Source organism: Pseudonaja textilis, chromosome Z (assembly GCF_049901715.1).
Source record: "Pseudonaja textilis isolate UNSWEBS1 chromosome Z, rPseTex1.2, whole genome shotgun sequence".
Classification (NCBI taxonomy): domain Eukaryota; kingdom Metazoa; phylum Chordata; class Lepidosauria; order Squamata; family Elapidae; genus Pseudonaja; species Pseudonaja textilis.
Window position 1 is genome coordinate 24,670,503 of NC_142008.1, and position 20,820 is coordinate 24,691,322.

The 20,820-nt window shown below is 35.2% G+C and overlaps 1 protein-coding gene across 1 annotated transcript; it reads left to right on the top strand.

Moving 5' to 3' along the window:
* The first annotated feature begins 1,108 nt into the window (after positions 1-1,108).
* Positions 1,109-11,545, top strand: ARL5B (ARF like GTPase 5B). Its single transcript, XM_026716082.2, is given in 7 exon segments — positions 1,109-1,248; positions 4,026-4,086; positions 5,451-5,520; positions 5,522-5,599; positions 6,681-6,764; positions 7,437-7,588; positions 8,365-11,545. Coding segments are annotated over 7 exon segments (540 nt in total). The 5' UTR covers positions 1,109-1,202; the 3' UTR covers positions 8,414-11,545.
* The last annotated feature ends 9,275 nt before the right edge of the window (positions 11,546-20,820 follow it).

Here is a 20,820-nt window from a genome sequence, read left to right on the forward strand (position 1 = left end):
GATGATAATTAAATAATGGACCAGTACACTATTCTATATATATTCTATATATAATCAGACATACTAAATCTGAACTACTCAAAGTGAATAGAATTTATGAGCATTAAAACATCTTTAAATTTTAAAAATTGAATCTAAAGGTGGGAAGGGAGGTACATTCGTAGACCATGGCTTTGCAAATGTTGTGAACTAAATTCCCAACAGTCACAGCCCACAGGGAAGGAGCCTGCAAAGTGTAGTTTGGCAAAACCAGGCATATTACTTATTCAACAATAGATAGAGATCGCCGAGCCTGTTCCCCACCAAATGTATTTGATTGGGATTCTCATTCAGGATGAAAACCAATGAGTTTAATTCAGTCTTTCTTTAACTTAACAACTTTTAAGATGCGGACTTCCAACTCCCAGCCAGCATATCTTAAAAGTTGCTAAATTTGAGAAACACTGGATAATCTAACACGACTGGAAGGGAATAAATTGAAAGCTGTTTCTACTTTCCATGTTCTGTGATAGCTGATCACTCCCATATATCTTTTGCTTTTATAGAAATCAGATTTTTTTAAAAAGTAGAAAAAACAACTTTTGTTTTTGTTAACTGGAATTTGGGAATCAAATATCTCCCAAATGTATTCTCCTTTTCAAACGAGGAAGAACTCTCCTCCATATGAAATGGTGTTCCCACCCCTCCAGGAATATTAAACAAAGGCGGGGAGAGGGGAAGGACAAAACGTAGCCACCTAAAGCGAGGACAGGGACGACGTTTATAGTCTGGAACTTCCGTCATCCGGCCTCGCTGATCGGAATCAGTATTGAATTTATATTCTAACATTTCCGGTTGTGTATTGAACGCGCGGGGCAATACAAAGAATCATTCTCGCTTGCAACCTTCAGTTGCCCCGCATATGGCGGCACTCAAATGAAAGCTCTTTGAGGGCCAAGAGACTTCCCTGTTTCGCTCTTCGGGGCAACGTCATGGCAAGTCCCGGGGCTTTACCATCTTGCGCGAATCCCAGCGTAGTGACGTCAGCTCTGAGGCAGGAAGGAGGGGCGCAGCTCCGTTTGCTGCCTGTGTGGCTGGAGGGAGGAGGCGGAGGCGGAGCCGAAGCGGTTTCGATCCCGCCTGCTTTTTCGGCCGCGTAGGGTAGGGAATACGGGACGGGGCACTTCGCCAACTCTGTCGGAGATCTTGGCTCCCGTTCCGGGATGGGGCTTCTGTTCGCCAAGCTGTGGAATCTATTCTGTACGCAAGGTGAATGACTAGATCCAGCAGGAAAGCCCGGCAGCAGCGCTGCTCCCCGCGAGGCAGTAGCAAAGGGAGAACCCCGGGGGTAGCCGGGATCCGAATGGGCAGCCTGGGCTTTGGTGGCGGGCATGGTAGCAAAGAAAGGCTTGGGTCTCGCGGGGAAGACCGATCCCGGTAAGAAGCAGCGGGAGGAGACTCGCCTGGGACGGGTTTGTAGCGTAGAAGGCTAAGTAAGATTCGCCTCTGTTGTGGACTTGGGATGGGAGACCACATCCCAGAGCCATTGCCAGATGAGGACGTGGGAGAAAACGATTGACAAATCCCTTGTGTGTTATTGCTGAGATAGCGTTAGTAGGAACACATTCGCGTTGCTGAGTTTGACTGGGGGGCTTCCCCCCCCCGCTTTTTATTGCCTGCGTTTTATCCTGAAAAATGTCATAACTTATTCTATCTCCAGCCACCTGTTCCCTCCTGTGAGTGGCTAGGCTGGAAAAGATCGTTTCAAATCCATTAACAGCTAATCGGTACGCTACTCCTCATTAAACTAGAACACCGTTTCTGAGCAATATTAAGTGTTGTGGACTTCAGTTCCCAGAATTCCCCAGCTAACATGCAAACTGGCTGAGTTCTCAGAGTGAAAGTTCACCAACTGATACTGAACTGAATTCCACACAACTTAAAGTTGTTAAGATTGATAAACACAGATCTAAAGTAATCAAGTATTTGGGACATATGTCATTGATGGTGAGGGTAGATTGAGGTGCTGAATCAAAGCAGAACAGAGATCTGGGCAAAGTTTCTTCTATTGTGTTTCTTGGCTTTTGGCTCCTTGGGGAGAAATTTTACTATATTAAAATGTAAAAATATAAGAACTTTTTCCATCACTCTTCCATTTTTATGTATCTGAAATTAGTCTGGCCGATGTTTAAGAAAATGTACCAGTCTTTTTTTTTTAATCTGTAATGAATGCAAATATTTGTTTATGAAATTTTAAAATTCTATAAAGCAGAGGGCTAAATATCTGTCAAATTACATTGACGGTATACTGTTACAGTAGTGAACCATTTTTAAATGTTGGTAATATCAAATTTGAGAATAAGCTTTTGATCTCTTTAATTCAAACACACACACACACACACACACACACACACACACACAGCCATTCTGCTTAATCAATAGCATGATTAAGAAAACAAACAAATACTTCCCATATGTTTAGTAATTATAACTATATTCAGTAATTTTAAAATTAAATTAAAATAACAATTTTATTTCTTTTCTTATCTCCTTTGGGGTTATGTCCCCCAGAAAGAATTATTTGACCTTTGATTCAAAAAAATTTTATGTTCCTGGGGGAGATTGCCTAAACTGTGTGAAAAAGCTTCAGCCTGGCCATAGATCTGAGAGAGTGGTATAGAAACCATTTTCTCATGCTCAGTTTTATCATCAGAGGAGAGCATTCTTCAGAAGATTCAGTAGAGATACTGATATGAGAAGCTGCTCAAAGATATTAATCAAATACAGTATTGTTTGTGGTGACTTGTGTAATAGCTTCAAGTAGAAGATTGACCTTCTCCTTAGTTAACATGGAGAAATGATATAATTTGATTGTTTTCAGCCTACAGGAAATGGGAATTCTTCTATTTTGATTTAGCTTGGGGATCCATGGTTAAAATCCTTGTTTTATGAGTGAACACATAATTTCAGCTATTATAAAGAATTGAAATGAAAAAGTGAGATAATAACATTGATTTTATGATGCTAGCTCATGGAATATGTATTATGCATTAAGCTGATACGGCTTCATATATATACTGTAGTTGGAAGACTTCTCAATTTAATCATGACTCACAACCTTGATCTGGTGATGTTTCATGAGATGGAATTTCAAGTTCCTGAGCCCTTGTTTTGTATATACTTTTCTCAGTAGTAAATAGATTGGTTTAAATAGTTTAAAAGTTTAAAAGTAATGTATATAGGTAGTCCTCAACTTGTGATCACAATTGAACCAAAGTTTACATTGCTAAGCAAGGCAGTTGTTAAATGAATCACACCCAATTTTATAACCCTTTTCACTAAAGTTATTAAGTGCATCAGTACGTTCTTAAGTGAATCATGCAGTTGTTAAGCAAAAATTGGCTTCCTCCACTGACTCTGCTTGTCAGACTCCATCTAGGAAGATTGTAAATGGTGATCACGTGACCCCCTTGGGTATTGTAGCCATATATGCCAAAATATTTGCCAAGTGCCTGGATTTTGATCACATGATGATGGGGATATTGTGACAGTCATGTGCAAAGAGCAGTTGTAAGTCACTTTTTTCAGGGCTGTTATAATTTTCACTAAACAAATTGTTGTAAATAGAGGACTACACTAAACAAATGGTTGTAAATAGAGGACCACACTAAAATGGTTGTAAATAGAGGAGTTTCCAGTATAGCTATTGATATTTGTAAAACAAATATTAGGAGGCTGTTGGTTGTCTAACAAACACTCTGTGCTTTTCTATATCTGCCCTCCAGACTTTTTTGAAAAAATAATACTTGGGGAAGTGTTTGGCAAGTATGGAAATTAATATAGAAGCAAAATCTCTTTTATCCTGGAAAACACTTGCCTGACATCATTTTAAGTCAGATTTCCAGTCATTCAAACTATAATGAAAGCATTGTATAACATTGAGGCATATAAATGAAATAAGATAGCTGTAGGACATATTAAATTAAAATGTAGCTTACTTGTTAGTGTTAATGAGTTTTTTAACTGCTCATTTCTATGCATTGTAGAACACAAAGTAATAATTGTGGGACTTGACAATGCTGGGAAGACTACAATTCTGTACCAATTGTAAGTATATATTTCTAGCTTTCAATCCATAAAGCTGACAATGTTGCAGTATTTCTGTAAGATTAATACATTTCTGAGAAATAAAACCTGCCCAAAACTGAAAGATATTTTAAATTCCTGAATATCAAATATCTCTGTCTGAGAGTTTGAATGTGTTTTTCAGCATGAGCATACATTTTAAACAAGAACTCGGCTTAGTTCTTCCAGTATCTTAGGTATTTTCTTAATCCTTTTGTATCCGAACTTGATTGATAATCCAGTTTATTACTATTGGTGAAAGAATAATGTCCTATTACTCTTTTAGTTGGTCTGCTTATTTCAAATATGATATACTACTGAATTTTCTTTAGAATATTTCTTTCCTATATTGCAAATTCCTTTATGGCTGATTAGAATTAGTTGTTCTAAAGGATATTGGCAGGTAATTGATATGCTGGCTATCAGCACAAAGATCAAGTATTGAAGTCTATGCAGAAAGAGAACATTCTGGAACTGTTGTTGAATCATTTATGCTGAGAAAAAGTGAGTGAGAGAATAACAAACAGAATTTCTTATTGCAGCCCTTCTTAAGAAAATACCTTACACTGCTAAATTTCTCATATATGATTAAGTCCATAGCATAGTACAGTGTTAAAGCTTCTAATGTAACTGAACTTAGAAATCACCCTCACCGTGTAATGAGAAAGTAGAACTAAATCTTTTAACTGTTGTCTGAACATAAAGTCCTCCAGACATTGACAGGACAATGTGATTTTGTATAGGACTGTGTGAGCTGATAACCCCTTCTGATTCTGATCGACTTTTGGTTGCAGACCAAACTATCAAATCTGGTAATCATAAGTGGTACTCAGCATATGACCTAGAATATTCTGATATTCTATTCTGAAACACTTCATATTTGAATCCAATTTTGCTATGGAGGGTGTGTGTAACAGTTGTCTGCAACTCTAAACTAGCCAGGATCACATGGCAGCTGTTGAAAGTAATTGTCCAATGCCAGAAAAACTCACGACTGATTTAAAAAGTTATAGAGATGCTACATTTGTATTCATCAACCTCTTTTCCAATGCATTTCCAAATTATAGCAAATCCCTTTTATAAACTTCTTTGAACAATGGTGAACCATAATTGGTGAGCAATATTTTTTTAATTATTTAGTATATGGCAAACATATTAAAAAGCACATTGCAAGGTGTTATGAGCAAACTTAGCACAATATAAGGACATAATGAAAATCCCTTCGAACCTTTTTTTTAAAGAAACAAATATACTTGAGTCAGAATTATTGTATATCATTCTGGTCAGTCTTCTAGTAGCTGCATTTCAGATCTTTTTAAATAATTGTCTTTTCTTTTTCTTTTTAGTTTAATGAATGAGGTAGTTCACACATCTCCTACCATAGGCAGTAATGTTGAAGAAATTGTAGTGAAAAAACACACATTTCCTTATGTGGGATATTGGTGGACAAGAGTCACTAAGATCATCCTGGAATACGTATTATTCAAATACAGAGGTAGGTGACTTTTATTATGATTTTTGGCCCTTTATGATGTCAGGGGTCTTTTGGTGCACTGTTTCATAGCCAGTAATTGTTGGGTATGTTGGACTCCAGGTTCGTGACCATGGTCTGGGGCAATGTTCCCCAACCTTTCAGGGTTGGCGGCCTGGCATTGGGGAGAAGTGGGGATGGTTTAGTACAAGGAGCAGGTGGAAGATGCATGCATAGCTTCATTTGCAAACGGGGCTGCAAGCACTGGTGCCAGCAGCCCACATGAGTGGGGCTGTGCACACCAACCCACAACTCCCACAGCCCAGTTACAAATAAGCCTTGTCCTGGTAGTGAGCTGCAGCCCACAGATTGGGGACTGGGATTTAGGGAGCAGATTTCCTGACATTGGTCACATCTTCAGAAACAAGATGATCACAGGCAACTAAGCAACAACTAACTGGGTTCCTATCTTTATAGCTAGTTTGCAATTGGTACAAGTTAATGATGTCTAGTCTCTGGTTGTTTCTTTGCATATGCTCAGTGTTGATTGTTTATGTTGGTGCTGTTGGAGATTTGTTTGAAAAATGATTACAAGAATAAATACTGCATCTCACTTTGAGATAGTTTTTGTTAATAAAAAGAGGGTGGTGCCAAGTTCCATTTTGCCCAATAGTTTAGCAAATAAGAGAGATTTAAGGCCGAATATTCCTGGAAAGACAGTCATAGAAAAAGATTTTGCTTGGAGTATCTGTGTTTTTAAGGCTTTCAGGACATAGGAAGGGATCTTTTCACCTTGCCCATGAGTGGTACCACATGGCTTTGATCTCAGAAAAGCCTGAAGAGGAAAACAAAATTATTTCTAGAGAGTTTCAGTGCCAAATGCTTTGATTGTGCCTGTTCCTGTTGTACCATAAGATTCTCTTGCCATTTGCTTTCAGATAAGAGAAGGAACTTAAGAAAGAGTAGAAACAGAAGCTATGGTGCTCTTGTTTGTGCAACAGACTTATGCAGTTGCACGTACATCAGGAGTTTCATCTGCTGGAATACTGCCTGTTTTACAACATATTCCTTCTGTTTTTTCTTCAACTCTTCCTTTTTTCCACAGTTTATAATCCTTGTAGTTGACAGTATTGATCGCGAGAGGTTGTCCGTCACAAAAGAAGAACTGTACCACATGTTGGCTCATGAGGTATTTCATTTAGCCTTGACTGTATTCCTTATGAATTCCCAGGATTTATACCAGGGAGTTCATAAAAATCCCCAAAGGAGGATTCTTGCTGAGAAAATTCTATGAATGAATTTGATGTCAGCATTAACCTAGTTTGGACAAAAAGAACTTTAACCTCTATTTCTGGAATGTCAACTTCAGTTTGTGTCTTAAGTGCTTAGAAGTGGATGGCATAACCTGCCAACTAATGCAGAACAGAGTTCTGATTTTATTTCCCAGTTATTACAGAAAATTTGTCAAACCTCTGAAACAGCCTTCTGGGAAGAACAAAGTATTTCACTGGCAAATATTAAGAGGTCCAGCAGTGGAAAAGTAATTTCTATTTATGGGGAAGCAAACCTTAATAATGGCTAAAATTTCATGTTTTAAGGTGTTGACTTTTTGTTGTTGTTTGCTAAGTTTATTGTGCAGTACTTCCTAAAAGAATTATCCCTTTCTGACACAGGTGAAATGCATTACCACTTTACATTAAAGCAATTGTCACAATTAAAGTTATAGTAGCATATATCTGATTCATACATACATACATAGATGCATACATACGTACATACATAACATACATACACATATGATTTATATGTGTAGAAATTAGTACCATAGTTATCTGAGTCATCTGAATATTGCAATTTACAGGATTTACAAAAAGCTGCAGTTCTCATTTTTGCAAATAAGCAAGATATGAAAGGTTGTATGACAGCTGCTGAAATTTCCAAGTATCTAACCCTTAGTTCCATAAAGGATCACCCATGGCACATTCAGTCCTGTTGTGCATTAACAGGAGAAGGGTAAGTACTGCGATAAAATATTTTACTTCAGAGACACTTAACAACTTCTATATTTTTTATTCAAATTAAGTAAATATTTCTAAACTACATGATTAATGTTAGCTTTTCAATTAAGGAAATAAGTTGTTAATAGAAAAGAGGGGCATGATTACAGTGACATTATTTTCTTAAAGCTTAAGCTAAATATTTAAGAAAATATGGACATATTCGATTGAGTAATTTTCAAGAAGAGCTTTTAAATAACTCTTACTAAGTCTCTCCCACTTAATCAGATATTTCAGATTAAATATTTTTGGCTATGAGGCAGAATGGAAATTTATATGATATACTAGAGGATAATTTTAACTGTGGGGCCAATGGATAGAAGGCAGTTATATTAAAATGAGCCATAGTAGACTTAACTATTGTTTACTATCTTTAAAAGTTCCACAAGTTCAAGATTTTTCTGTTCAGAAGTATTTGTTAATTGAAGAGACCTGGATTAGAGAATTTTAATGTACTCAGATAATCTTCTGCTTTTTCCTTTAACTAAAACCATTATGTTATTGTGCCTGGGCTTGGCCTAGAACAGACTAGGGTGGCAAAATGCTAAAGTGGTACAAAAGTTATTGCCTGCCTCCCTGCCTCCCTCCCTCCCTCCCTTTTTGAACAATGCATTTTGTTTAGGTTCCTGTCATTTTGTCTTTAAATAACGATCTCTTAGTGGAGACTAATAGTGCTACAATGATTAACAAGCAAATGTTTATTAAGACTTGAGTTTTATTTTTTTCTCCCAGATTGTGCCAAGGGCTAGAATGGATGACTTCCCGAATTGGAATAAGATAATTCCTCTGGATTGGAAATGTGAATTATTCCATGGACTACCCTTTTGTGGTGCACTTGTCTGCTTAGTGTAGCAACAGGTTTGATTTAAAAAGGGAAAAAAAAACTTTTGAAACCTCCACAACAAGCAACACTTGAATCAAGTGCAGCTAATCAAAACTCAGAGTATTTTTTAAACTTTTTAAAAATGCACTAGTGTTGGATGTAAAAAATGTTATCTTACAACATAAGCTGAAGAATTCTGCCCTGTATAACCAAATTCGCAGTTGAAAAGGTTCCTTCTTGCAGCTTAATATCCTGTAGCATTGGTCAGTTTGTTTCTCTATTTGTTTCATGCTACAACATTAAGCTTTAAGACTTCCAGGATTATGGATTTTAAAATCAGTGGATTTCTAGGGGATGGGAATTCCAGTGTCAGTATGCATAATTGGAATTCTCCAACATTGAAAGGATTATTTATTTGCTATCAATGCTGTTGCCTTTTACCATAATATTTTTGCCTGAGATAGTGTACACTTTTTTCTTAAAGCGTATGCTATAAATATTTTATATATTGAAGATTTTGATACAATGATTATAGGAAAAAAAACTTCATGTTATGCAGGAGGACTATTTATACTGCACTGTGTTTTAGCAATGCATATTTAATAGAGAAAACTATTCCAGTATAACTAGAGCTGTATTTATCAAATAATAGTACATGTCATCCCAGATTTTTTGGGATTCTGTGCTATTAGCCAATGAGATTCTTTAATCAGATTCAAGTTATTGATTAACAGAATTAAATTCTTTGAATGGTGTGAATAATGTATCAATAATAAGTTTGAAAAAAATGACTGCTAATTATTCATTTTAAAAAATTAGAAAGCATGGTTGAAATTAATTCTGTTCTGTGCAAATTGGCCCATGACTTTTTCTTATAGAAAGCTGGATTATTAATGTGATTTTCTTCCAGAATTAGAACTTGTACTACATATCAGTATCTTATTTTGTATGGACTATGTGAATGGCTTGTGTTTTCATGTAAATGTCCCACTAACAGTATTATGTAATATTTTTAAAATTGTCTGTTTCTTATGAAGAGGGAGTTCTTGACATGCCGCAATGTTGGTGTTGCCACGTGCAATTTAAACTGGTTGTGGAGGACCTTCCTTGATCTCCTTGCCAAGGTCACAGAGGCAGTTTATGGTTTAAAATTGACTTGTGATACATCTAGAAAAGGGTAAGTTGGAGAAGGCCAGTGTACCTAGGTATCCAGTATAAGCTCCAATAATGCTGTCAGGAAGTGATGCAAATTATATAATTTCTGCCATTTGCATCATGATACTTGTGATTATTATCCCCATCATTTGCAGACACTCATTTTGATGTATCTAAAAACTACAAATGTAAACTTTTCTGTTCAGCATATTCTGTACATGAAAGCCTGAATAGAGAACTCATTTTGACTTAATGCACAAGGAATGTGTGCTATAGTTTAAGGAGGACTGTAGCTTCATGAGGAAACAATAGTTTAGAAGGCACAGTATTTCTTGAAGCCTCATGTTGTATCACAAGAAAATGAGAGGCAACTGTTCAAGACATAGAAATCAACTCTTTCTATGATTTCGTAGATATAATTTCACAGATACATCCAGATAGTTTTCTTGGTAACTCTGCTGAAATGGTATGCCATTAACTTCCTTGTAATCTGAATCGACTTAGTTTTCTGAGATCAGTTAAGTTAATTCTACTATTTCTTGGTGGGTGGTGGGGTTCCATTCCATTCCATTTTGTAAGAGCATTTTTTTAAAAAAGGTTGAAGTTGGTCATTTAGCTTTAAAAGTCACTATTAGAAAAGTCTACTTACTCATTTTCAAGTATTAACTGAAATTATATTTATCTGACACTCTAGTAGTTAGGAAGCAAACAAGAAAACTAGGGTTATTTATTATTCATTATAATTTATTATAGATTTGTCCCAGTAGCATATATGAGGTAAACTCAGTACACACATACATGCACATGTGCATACACTAACATGTGCATGTGTATTCATTTAATAACCAAGTTACTTTTCATTACAATAAGAATTGTTGCTTATCCATAATTTTGCTTATTCCTAGCATTTGTCCCACCACACATTTCTCTGGAGATGATATCTTCAAATCTAATTTCAAAGGAACTTTTAATTGAAATTTAATTATTACTCTTCACTCGTAATTCTCTCCATTCCTTTGATGTTGTCAACCATAAATTGGTCTGCTGTACCTTTTTATAGTCCAAGGTCCATAACTTAAAGGTTCAGATAGAGCTTGAATAGAAACAATAATAATCTATACAGTACCAGTTGATGGATGATTTCTTCCTTGCTGCCAATATTGTTTTTGGATCTTTGGGAAGATGTGTTTCTCATTATCTATTAATTGATTGTTTACAAACTAGAGATGTCTTAAAGTTATTTCCGGGATGTTTTGGGGAACCTCTGTTCTACTAACTCAATGTGATCTCTCATTTCCAAGATACAAGAGAGTTTTAACTATTTCCAATTCAGGGTTCTGGTAATTCTTTGTCCTGCTTGTGTCCTGTGTGAAGGTAAATGATCGTTTGAAAGAAAAGATTCAAGTGAGATAGTATATCACAATAGATCATTTTCATTCTATCTTTGCCTCAATTTATGATTCCCACAGTAACTGCAAAGATAACATTTTTTTCATAGAGGGAAGTAGTATGTTTTTAAACCTTGGCTCTTTTATGGTGTGGAATTTGGAAAAGCTTGCCCATTTTGGCATTATCATTTCATGTGGTCATAAGGTTTTATCACTTTTATATTAAATGGTGGGCATGACATTACACTGTAATTATGTTGAGGTGAATTAAACCACGTGTTATGTAAAACCCTTTGTGCTCCAGTAAAAACTGCTAGCAATGCAATATTGATTGTGGTGGGGCAAGAATGAAAGAGAGGCTGGTCAGTCACTCCTTACTGTGTTTGCACCCACCTTTTGCATGCAAGTATGGTTGGTTCTCTAAATTGTGACCATGGATTTTATTTCTTGAATTTGGATATATGACATTTTGTATTTCTGTAATGAGCAATTGGTTCAGTTACAAAACTCACTGAACTTGTATCGAAATAAACAATTAAAAAATGTGTTTATGTGTTACAGACTACTTTGTTGGTCTTACTTAGGAAAACTGTCCTTTAGCAAATGAGCATCTAGAGAATTTATGTCAGCACTGAGGATTCATAAAATTGACTAATACCACTCTCTTCACCCAACACAGTCATGTGGCAAAAATAATTCTGTACATCACCAACCTTAGTTTGGTAATTTGATTAAGGACATACGTTTAGTTCTTTTGAAATGTTACCCTTCATGTTATATTTCCAATAGCTGTTGGGTTTTTGTGGTTAGCTCTTAATTCCTGTGCTAGCAAGAAAGACTTCCTATTATGTAAATACCAAGTTATAGAAATCTTTCTTGTCCTAGCACATTAGAATTATAAAAAAGTATTGTGGCAACTTTTTTTCTTACAATGAAGTACATAAATAATAAACTAGAAAGAAGAAAGTGTAACAAATCTGAATGAGTACTATGTAGCCTTTCAAATGTATCTGATTATATGCTTCAGGTAAGTTAATCATTTTGAAGACTAAATTGAGGAAGGATAAAAAAAATGCTGTTGAAAGAAGATGATTTGAACATGCATACAAACTTATATTTATATTAATTTTGTAGAAAAATGAAATACATAAACAGATGACATTAAAAATTGCAGAAAAATCAAATCAACTTGTTAAGTAGTCCTCAAATTTTAATGTGTTCCTGATAGGAGTTAGATCAATTTCTAGCCTTATTTAGGAAGGCAAGAAGACTAACTATGGAAGGGATCAGTTTACTCACGCGGGAATTAAGTCATGTGCCTTTTCTAATGAAAAGGAAATTCACAATGTTTCAATTTGTACTTAATGGAAATTGTGAAACTTTGTTTTTAGAATGATCATATTCTGAATGCCATATCTCCCCATAACATATTTAATACTCCTATATATCTAAATCCACATGGATAGTATGTTGTTTTTATGCTCTGTCAACAAGCTCTGTATCAAAATTATATATGGACTGTTCATTTTTATCTGTGAGAGCGCATCTATCTAACCTGTTATTTTGGAGAAAATAAGTGGCAAAAACAGCAGCTATTTTATATATTCGACGGAAACAACTTTCTTTTAGAATCTCCTTATTTATCTCCTGGAGATAAATAAAAACCCCAATTTTACCAATTCTTTTAAATTATAATTTTTTTAAAATATAAACAAACCATGGCAGTTGCCTAGATAACATGTGCTCAGAAGAGAATCTTAAGTCTAAATGTAATGCTCTTGTGCCGGTTCAGGAATTTTTAGCCACTTAATGTTCTGCTAGGAATATTAATAGCCATTCAGCAAGCAACTTCAGATTCTTTCATTATTGATCATGGTTTTTTAAATGGTACCTCACTTTAATAATGTCCAAAGGATCATGTATTTCTCCCCCTTTTCTATAACAAATGATGTAGCTAGTTGCTGTAGTAGTATAGGGATTCTACAGAATATAATCATTCTACCTCTTGCTTTAAGAATGGAGAAAGCTCATAAATTACCAGTTGTGTATCTATGATGCTGCCAAACATGAATTCACCATCCCAACAGAAATGTGCACAGAGGTAGACTATGCTGGAGAACTCCAGGATATATAAAGTTTTCAATCAGATATTTAAAGTTTTTAATTATAGACATTGCAGCAAATATTTGAAGAGCTATTTATCAAAGTGATTGCTGTCATTTTATGTTAATGCACAACTAAATCTGGCTATGGAATGTTGCCATCATTTGGAATGTGTAGACTTTTGAAGGGAGCTTTACTCAACCAAATTGACTTACGGTCAAGGGCAAAATGTGGACAAAACCAAGGTTTTACACTTAGGCAAGAAAAACCAAAGGCAGTCCTGAGGTCCTGACAGCTCAGCTGTAAGGAAGAGGGAATATAGGAGACAGGTTGTGGCAGAGATCAATTTGGATGGCATAGAGAGAGATCACAGAGAACTGGAATAGTTTGGAAAGAAGTTTGAAAACTGCAGAGGGTGAAGGAGATAAGAAAAGACAGATCGGAGCTACAGAGGCAGTGAATAAGCGAGGTGAGAGTGATCAGAGAGAAACAGAGCAACAGTCTGCCTGAGAGAGACACTAAAAACTTAATGAACTGAAAAGGGGCAAAGAAAAGGGAAAGTAAAGATCCAAGAAAAATGCTTCAACTTAAAAGAACAAAAAAATGTGATCGTGTTAAGTGTGGACAATAAGCACTGAACTCCCCTGAGGAAGTAACGAACATAAAAGGAATGGCTGGAGTAAAAGAGACAGCAGACATCCATTGGAAAGAACAATTATTAGTCAGCATTTTGACTTTCATTTGGTGAACTGCTGGATTACTAACACTTTTTTTGCTTGTCTCTATTTTTCTTTTCCTCTTTTTCTGTTTTCTGCTGATCACAAAACTAAGAGATTTAATCAGGTGATTTAATGAAGTGTTTATATTCATAGAAATAGATAGGAGAGTGCTTTTCTATTCTTCTTTCTTTCCTTTTTCTTACAAGTTATCCCAGAGAAATTAAGAGTAGATAAACTGAGTAAGATTTTATTATACTGGTATATAAGCTTCTATATTAATTTGGATTGTATTTATTTAATTGTAATTAATTGTAGCCAATATAGCAAATATATCAACATTTAGGAGATTGTATCTCTATCCAGTAGAACTTTAATTAATTAAAGAACTATTGATACATAATAGCATAAATATTTGAACAAAAAAATTAATTGTTTACTTAAATTAATTTGTTTACTTAATCAAAAAGGGGTGGTGGTCCTATAGTGATTTATTAGATTTATTGTTGATATATATAGTTGATATATTATTTAGTATATTTTTATATATCCATATACTGACTCATTTAGATAATTTTATATATTTATAGAGATAAGATAAATTGTGTATTTAAGATATTAATAGATATAATATGTTTACAGGAGACACATTCAAAAACTGGATGAAAAATATTTAGAATATCCCAAATTAGGGAAATTATTTATGGCCCCAGCAGATAAAAGAAAGGACTAGCTGTATATATTAAAGAGGAGATAAAAGCTAAATTAATGTTCACAGATCCCAATGGAAGAATTTTAATGATAGAAGTATGGATAGTTCTCAAAAAATTATTATTAGTAGTAATCTATGCACCTAATGAAAATCAAGAATTTTACAAAATGTTACACAATAAAATTATTGAACTAGAACAAAGAAATATCTGTATCATAGAAGACTACAATGCAATAGCAGACCATCAAAAGGATTATAAAGGTGAAAAGAAGAAAGAAAAAAGGAGAATTACCAAAAGCATGTTTTGAAATGTTTACAGAACTTAATTTGATAGATGTTTGGAGAAGAGAAAACCAAGAAAAAAAACGCTTTTTATTCCAACCCACACAAATCATGGTCACACATTGATATCGCCTGGATAGGAGGAGAAATAGGAGAGGAAGTGGAAGATATCAAAATTTTACCAAATTGCCAGGCTGACCATAACCCAGTTAAAATAAGTTGGCGAGGTAGAAAGAAAACAAGGTGTAGGTGGACTCTAAACACACAAATATTAAAAGAGAATGAATTTGTTCAGAAATTGAGAGAACTAACATTTTTTTAAAGAAAATAATAGACAACACATGTCGATACAGAACCTATGAGATACCATGAAAGCAGTTACTTGGGGGGTCATAATATCATATACAGCAAAAAGAAACAAAGAAAAATTTGCTCAACAAAATAACTTGCAGGAAACAGTCAAGAAACTAGAAACTAAATTACAAAATGCTCCACAAAATACTAAATTAAAAGAACAATTGATGTTAACTAAACACAAACTTAACCTAGTAGACCATGAAGAAATGGTTAAAAATCTTAAAATAGCTAGACAAACATTTTTTGAACAAGCTAACAAACCAGAAAGGTGACTCTCGCATAAACTTAAGAAAGAGAAAAAAAGAATTATCCACCAACTACAAGATGAAAATGGAGAATATCAGCATACAATAGAAAGAAAGAAAAAGATTGTACATCAGTATTTCAAGAATTTGTATAAGAGAGAGGAGATAGATGAAGAACACATAATGAAATATTTGAGAGAGGAATAAGGTCCATTGATAGCAGAAGATCTGAAGGGAAATTTAACTAAAGAGATAACGATAATAGAATTAAATCAAGCAATTAGAAACCAGAAAAACAATAAAACACCAGGATCAGGTGGTCTCCCAGGGGAATTCTATAGAACGATGGAAGATGTATTAACACCGTTGATGCTAGACCTTTATAATGATGTTATGATAGATGCTAAGATGCCGGATACATGGAGGGATGCGCTCATCTCACTAATCCTGAAGGAGGGCACGGATACAAGACAAATCCAAAATTATAGACCAATATCGTTATTAAACTCCAACTATAAAATATTTACAACCATCACAGCGAATAGACTGAAGAGACTTTTGAATGAATATATACACATAGACCATAATAGATTTCTACTAGGCAGACAAATTAGGAACAATTTGAGGACAGTAATAGATATTTTAGAATATTATGAAGAGAAACAAGTATCACTTGTCTTTTTAGATGCTCAGAAAGCATTCGATAATTTGAATTGGCAATTCATGATACAGCAAGTTTATAACATGAATTTAGGAACTAATTTTGAGCACATAATAACATTATACTCCAATCAGAAGGCAAATATTATAGTGAATGGTGAAGCTACCCAGAGCTTAGAAATAAGAAAAGGAATTAGACAAGGCTGCTCACACTCTCCTCTGCTTTTTATATTATCACTTGAGACCCTCCTTAGATGAATTAGGCAAAATTCGGAAATAAAAGGAATAAAAGTCAAGAAAGAAGAAAACAAATTACAAGCTTTCACGGATGATATGGTCTTTGTTATTGAAGATCCAATAGAAACAGGAAAGGAGCTAATTAATGAATTAGAAAGATATGGGGAAATAGCAGGTCTGAAAATTAATAGACAGAAAATGAAACTCTTGTCTAAAAACTTAACAAAATCGCAACAAATAGAAATAGAAAGAATAATAGGACTACAAACAATAAAGAAAATTAAATATCTAGGTATGTGGCTGACCATGCAATGTAAAACAACAAAGGAGAATAATTATGATAAATCATTACAACAAACAAAGATTTGGAATTATGGGCTAAATTGTAATTATCTTTACTAGGAAGGGTAGCAGCTATTAAAATGTCAATCTTATCCAAATTGTTATATTTATTTTAAATGATCCCTATTAGACTAGAGAATTTTTTTTTTATGAACTCAAAATTACATTGAAATTTATTTGGTTAAGCAAAAATCCTAGAATAAAGATAAAAGAATTACAGGATGTAAAAAGCAGAGGAGGATTGGGTCTTCCAAATTGGGAGTTAAAGTGCAGCAGTGTTAACTTGGATAAAGGATTGGATCAATTTAACTAATAAGAGAATACTAAGTCTGGAAGGCCATAACCTAGAAAAGCGGATGGCATGCCTTTTTGTAAGAAACGGGAATGAAGAAACAACAGTATTTTCATAGACATTTAATTGGAGACACCCTTTTACAAAATTGGACTAAAATCAAGAAGAAACACTATATGAAGATACCAGTTTATCTACAATGGAAGCTATGATCCATCCAAATAATTTAGACTTAGCTAAGATGATAATATATAAAGATGTACTTGATGCAGAAGGAAATTTGAAATCGATGCAAGATCTACACAAACAAGGGATATATATTGACTGGTGGGCTACAAAATAGATATAAAAAAAGATATTAAAGACTTTGGAATATATTTAAAACCACAACAATTAGATAAAATACTAATACGCCCAGATAAAAAAAATTACAAAAACTTATAAGTACCTGCTGGAGGTGGAATTAGAAGAAGAGATTGTAAAAGGATTGTATTATAGCCTGGGCCCAAAATATAGGGCATAATATAAATTTGACAGAATGGGAAAGCCTGTGGAATCGAAATTATAAGCTAACGAAATCAGCCGTATACAAAGAGAACGTGTACAAGATGTTTTACAGATGGTATTTGCCTCCGAGATTAGTGAAGATGTATCCTAATATGAATCTGGCATGCTAGAAGTGCAGGAAGAAGAAAGGTACATTTTACCATATGTAGTGGTCTTGCCCAGAGATCCAAAAATATTGGCTAAAAATCAAAAAATGGTTGCAAGAGATTAATAAAACACAAATAGAAATAGAACTGGAATTATTTTTAGTGGGGATATTTAAGAAAAAATATGGGAGAAATATAAAATCTATAATATTACATATTCTGACAGCAGCCAGAATTGCTTTGGCCCAATTCTGGAAACACCCATCTATACTTTCAGAGGAATTGGTTATTCAAAAAATGACATGTGCTGAGATGGACAAACTAACGATGTTAAAAGAGAAAGAGGAGACTGAATACTATAAAATTTGGGGAAAATGGTATGACTGGATCGAACAAAGATAGTTAAAAGGTTGATGAATTAAGGATAAACAATATATAAGTTAAATGTTTCTGGTCACATCAATTGTATATATTTGTAAACAACGCACAACATAGCAGTATAAGAAAATTGCCACAGTTTGCTGAATTATCGGATTTAAGAAATTGTTACTTTTTACTTGTTTTATTTATTTTTGCTTATTTTAAAGCTATAAAAGATCAATAAAGTTTATTTAAAAAAAGAGAGGGAGGAGAGAGATAAAATATGCTCAGGAACACATCCTCTAACAAGGACTCCTCTTGAATTAAAATATCCAACAATGCCTAGGTTTTCGATTTTATAGCTTTGCACTTTCATGTGAAGAATCACTCACTATTCCATAACTTTTATTCATGCCATTCATTGAATGAATCACATAACATTTCCTTTGCCATTTGAAGACCATCAACAGATAGTTCCCAAAGAATGCCAGCTGAACAATTGTCCTTTTTGGTTGAGGACCAAGTGGCTTTATTTGCAGGACTTATTTGCTGGAGGAATAATACCTCCTTAAAAAACCTTGGTCCAGGTGGCCTGGCTGGTAGCACTTTCCAAGGTTACAGGAGAAGATGGTCAATGGTTTTGAAAGTAGAAGAGGGCTTTATGCCCCAACGGCAGATAAAAGGAGAAGGGAAAGTCTGATTTCAAACCTCCACTGCCTTGTGGCTATATCTATTAAAGGAAAAGGCTTCAGAAGTCAACCTCTAGGCAAAATCCAGAGCCAGAGTCTGCTGAAAGCAGTTCATGACTGTACAATCACTTTCTGGTAACTCCTGCGATGTAGCTGGAACTAATTGTATTGGCTCTGCCATTCCATTGAACTATTTCAGTGCCATTGAGAGTGGGGATCTGCTGCTTGGGTAACAGTTTATTCTCCATATTAAATTACCCAGGCATCATGCTTTGGAGAGGACACTCCAGCTTTGCATACAGCATTGAAACAACACGGGAAGTGGCAGTTACCAGTTATAAATCTTTGCTTGATTGGTGCAGAGTGTGACACAAGGGGCTACTTTTGACGGTGGGAGAAGTCATCATACTTCATTGGGCAGCTCCACCAACCTCAACCTGGGCAGCCCCCAGCCAGTAAGGTGCTGTGGTCTGTTAACCATGGTCTGTTAACCTCACAGGGTGCATGGGGTTTAGGGTGAAAGCCAACAAGCAGATCGATAATCCACACAACACACAACAAACATAAGAAAACTTTAGCCCTAAAGTTGGGCACTTGGAATGTTCAGACAATGACCCCCACCCTGTCTGATGATCTGCAGGAAATAGACAATGCACATAAGACAGCTGTCATCAACATGGAGCTGAGCAGACATCATTGCTTTGTTAAGGAGAGTCACTTCTTGTTCTTCTGGCAGGGGAAACCATCAAATGAGACTAGGAAATATAGGGTGACTTTGCAGTCAGTAATGTACCTATTAGGGTACATTACTCTACTTGCTGCAGGAAGTGAAAGAATCCTGTCCTTGCAGTTTCATTCATCAGCAGGGCTGGTTACTCTTATTAGTGCATATACACTGACATGATCATCTTCAGTAGAATCTAAAGACGAATTCTACAACGATCTGGCTACCACTATTAAGAAGAAAGAATCATTGTTTATCCTTAGTGATTTTAATGCCAGAGTTGGAGCTGACCATAGTTCTTGGCCCACTTCTTTAGGTCAGTACGGTATGGGAAGATGAATGAAAATGGCCAATGCCTGCTGGAGCTTTGCTGCTATTACGGTTTTTGCGTTAGCAATGCATTCTTTAATACAAGGCCTCCACCCAGAGTCTCCTGGAGACATCCAAGATCAAAGCATTGGCACCAGCTCGACTTGATTCTCACCAGGCACCCCAGCTTCCCAGTATTACAATCACATGCAGCTATCAGGGCGCTGTTTGTGATACAGACCATTCCTTAGTGTTCAGCAGAATAAAACTGCAAACAAAGGGATTGGTCACTTGAAGAAGGAAGGAAGACCATGAAACAACAGCAGTAAGACCCACAATCAGGAGAGAGTGGCAAATTTTGCTCAAGCACTCAAAGAAACTCTCCCAGGCCTGAAGTGAAACAAACACATCTGAACAATGGGAACATTTCAAGAATGCTGTTTATCAGAGGGATTTTATGATAAATTGACTGATTTAGATAAGATCTTAACAGGTACTGATGAAAAGGTGATTAAAAAATTATACGGTTATTTACTGGAAATTAAACTAGAGGAAGAACAAGTTAAAGAAACTATGATTGCTTGGGGGAAGAATTTTGGATATAGGATTGATTTAGAGAAATGGCAAAAATTGTGGTCTCAAAATTATAAAATGACAATGTCAACAGCTGATAAAGAACATTCGTATAAGATGTTTTACAGGTGGCACTTTCCCCCGACAAGGATAGCAAGAATGTTCAAGAATAAATCTGAAAAATGCTGGAAATGTCATCAGATACCTGGCTCATATTACCATATGTGGTGGACTTGTGAGGACACTAAGAAAATACTGGACTAAACTTTGCATGTGGTTGGAAAAAATGACAAAGAAACACATAGACTTGAAACCAGAGATCTTTTTATTGGCAATCTTACCTGATACATATAGTAAAGATTTGAAATACCTGATTGTAAATGTATTAACAGCGGCTAGGATTGTATTTGCTAAAAACTGGAAAAATGAGAAGATACCATTGCAGGAAGAAATTATTAAGAAAATATTGGAATGTGCTGAAATGAGTAGATTGACGTTTGAAATTAGAGAACAAGAGGATAAACAATTCTATAAAATTTGGGACCTTTTCTATCAATGGTTGGATGAT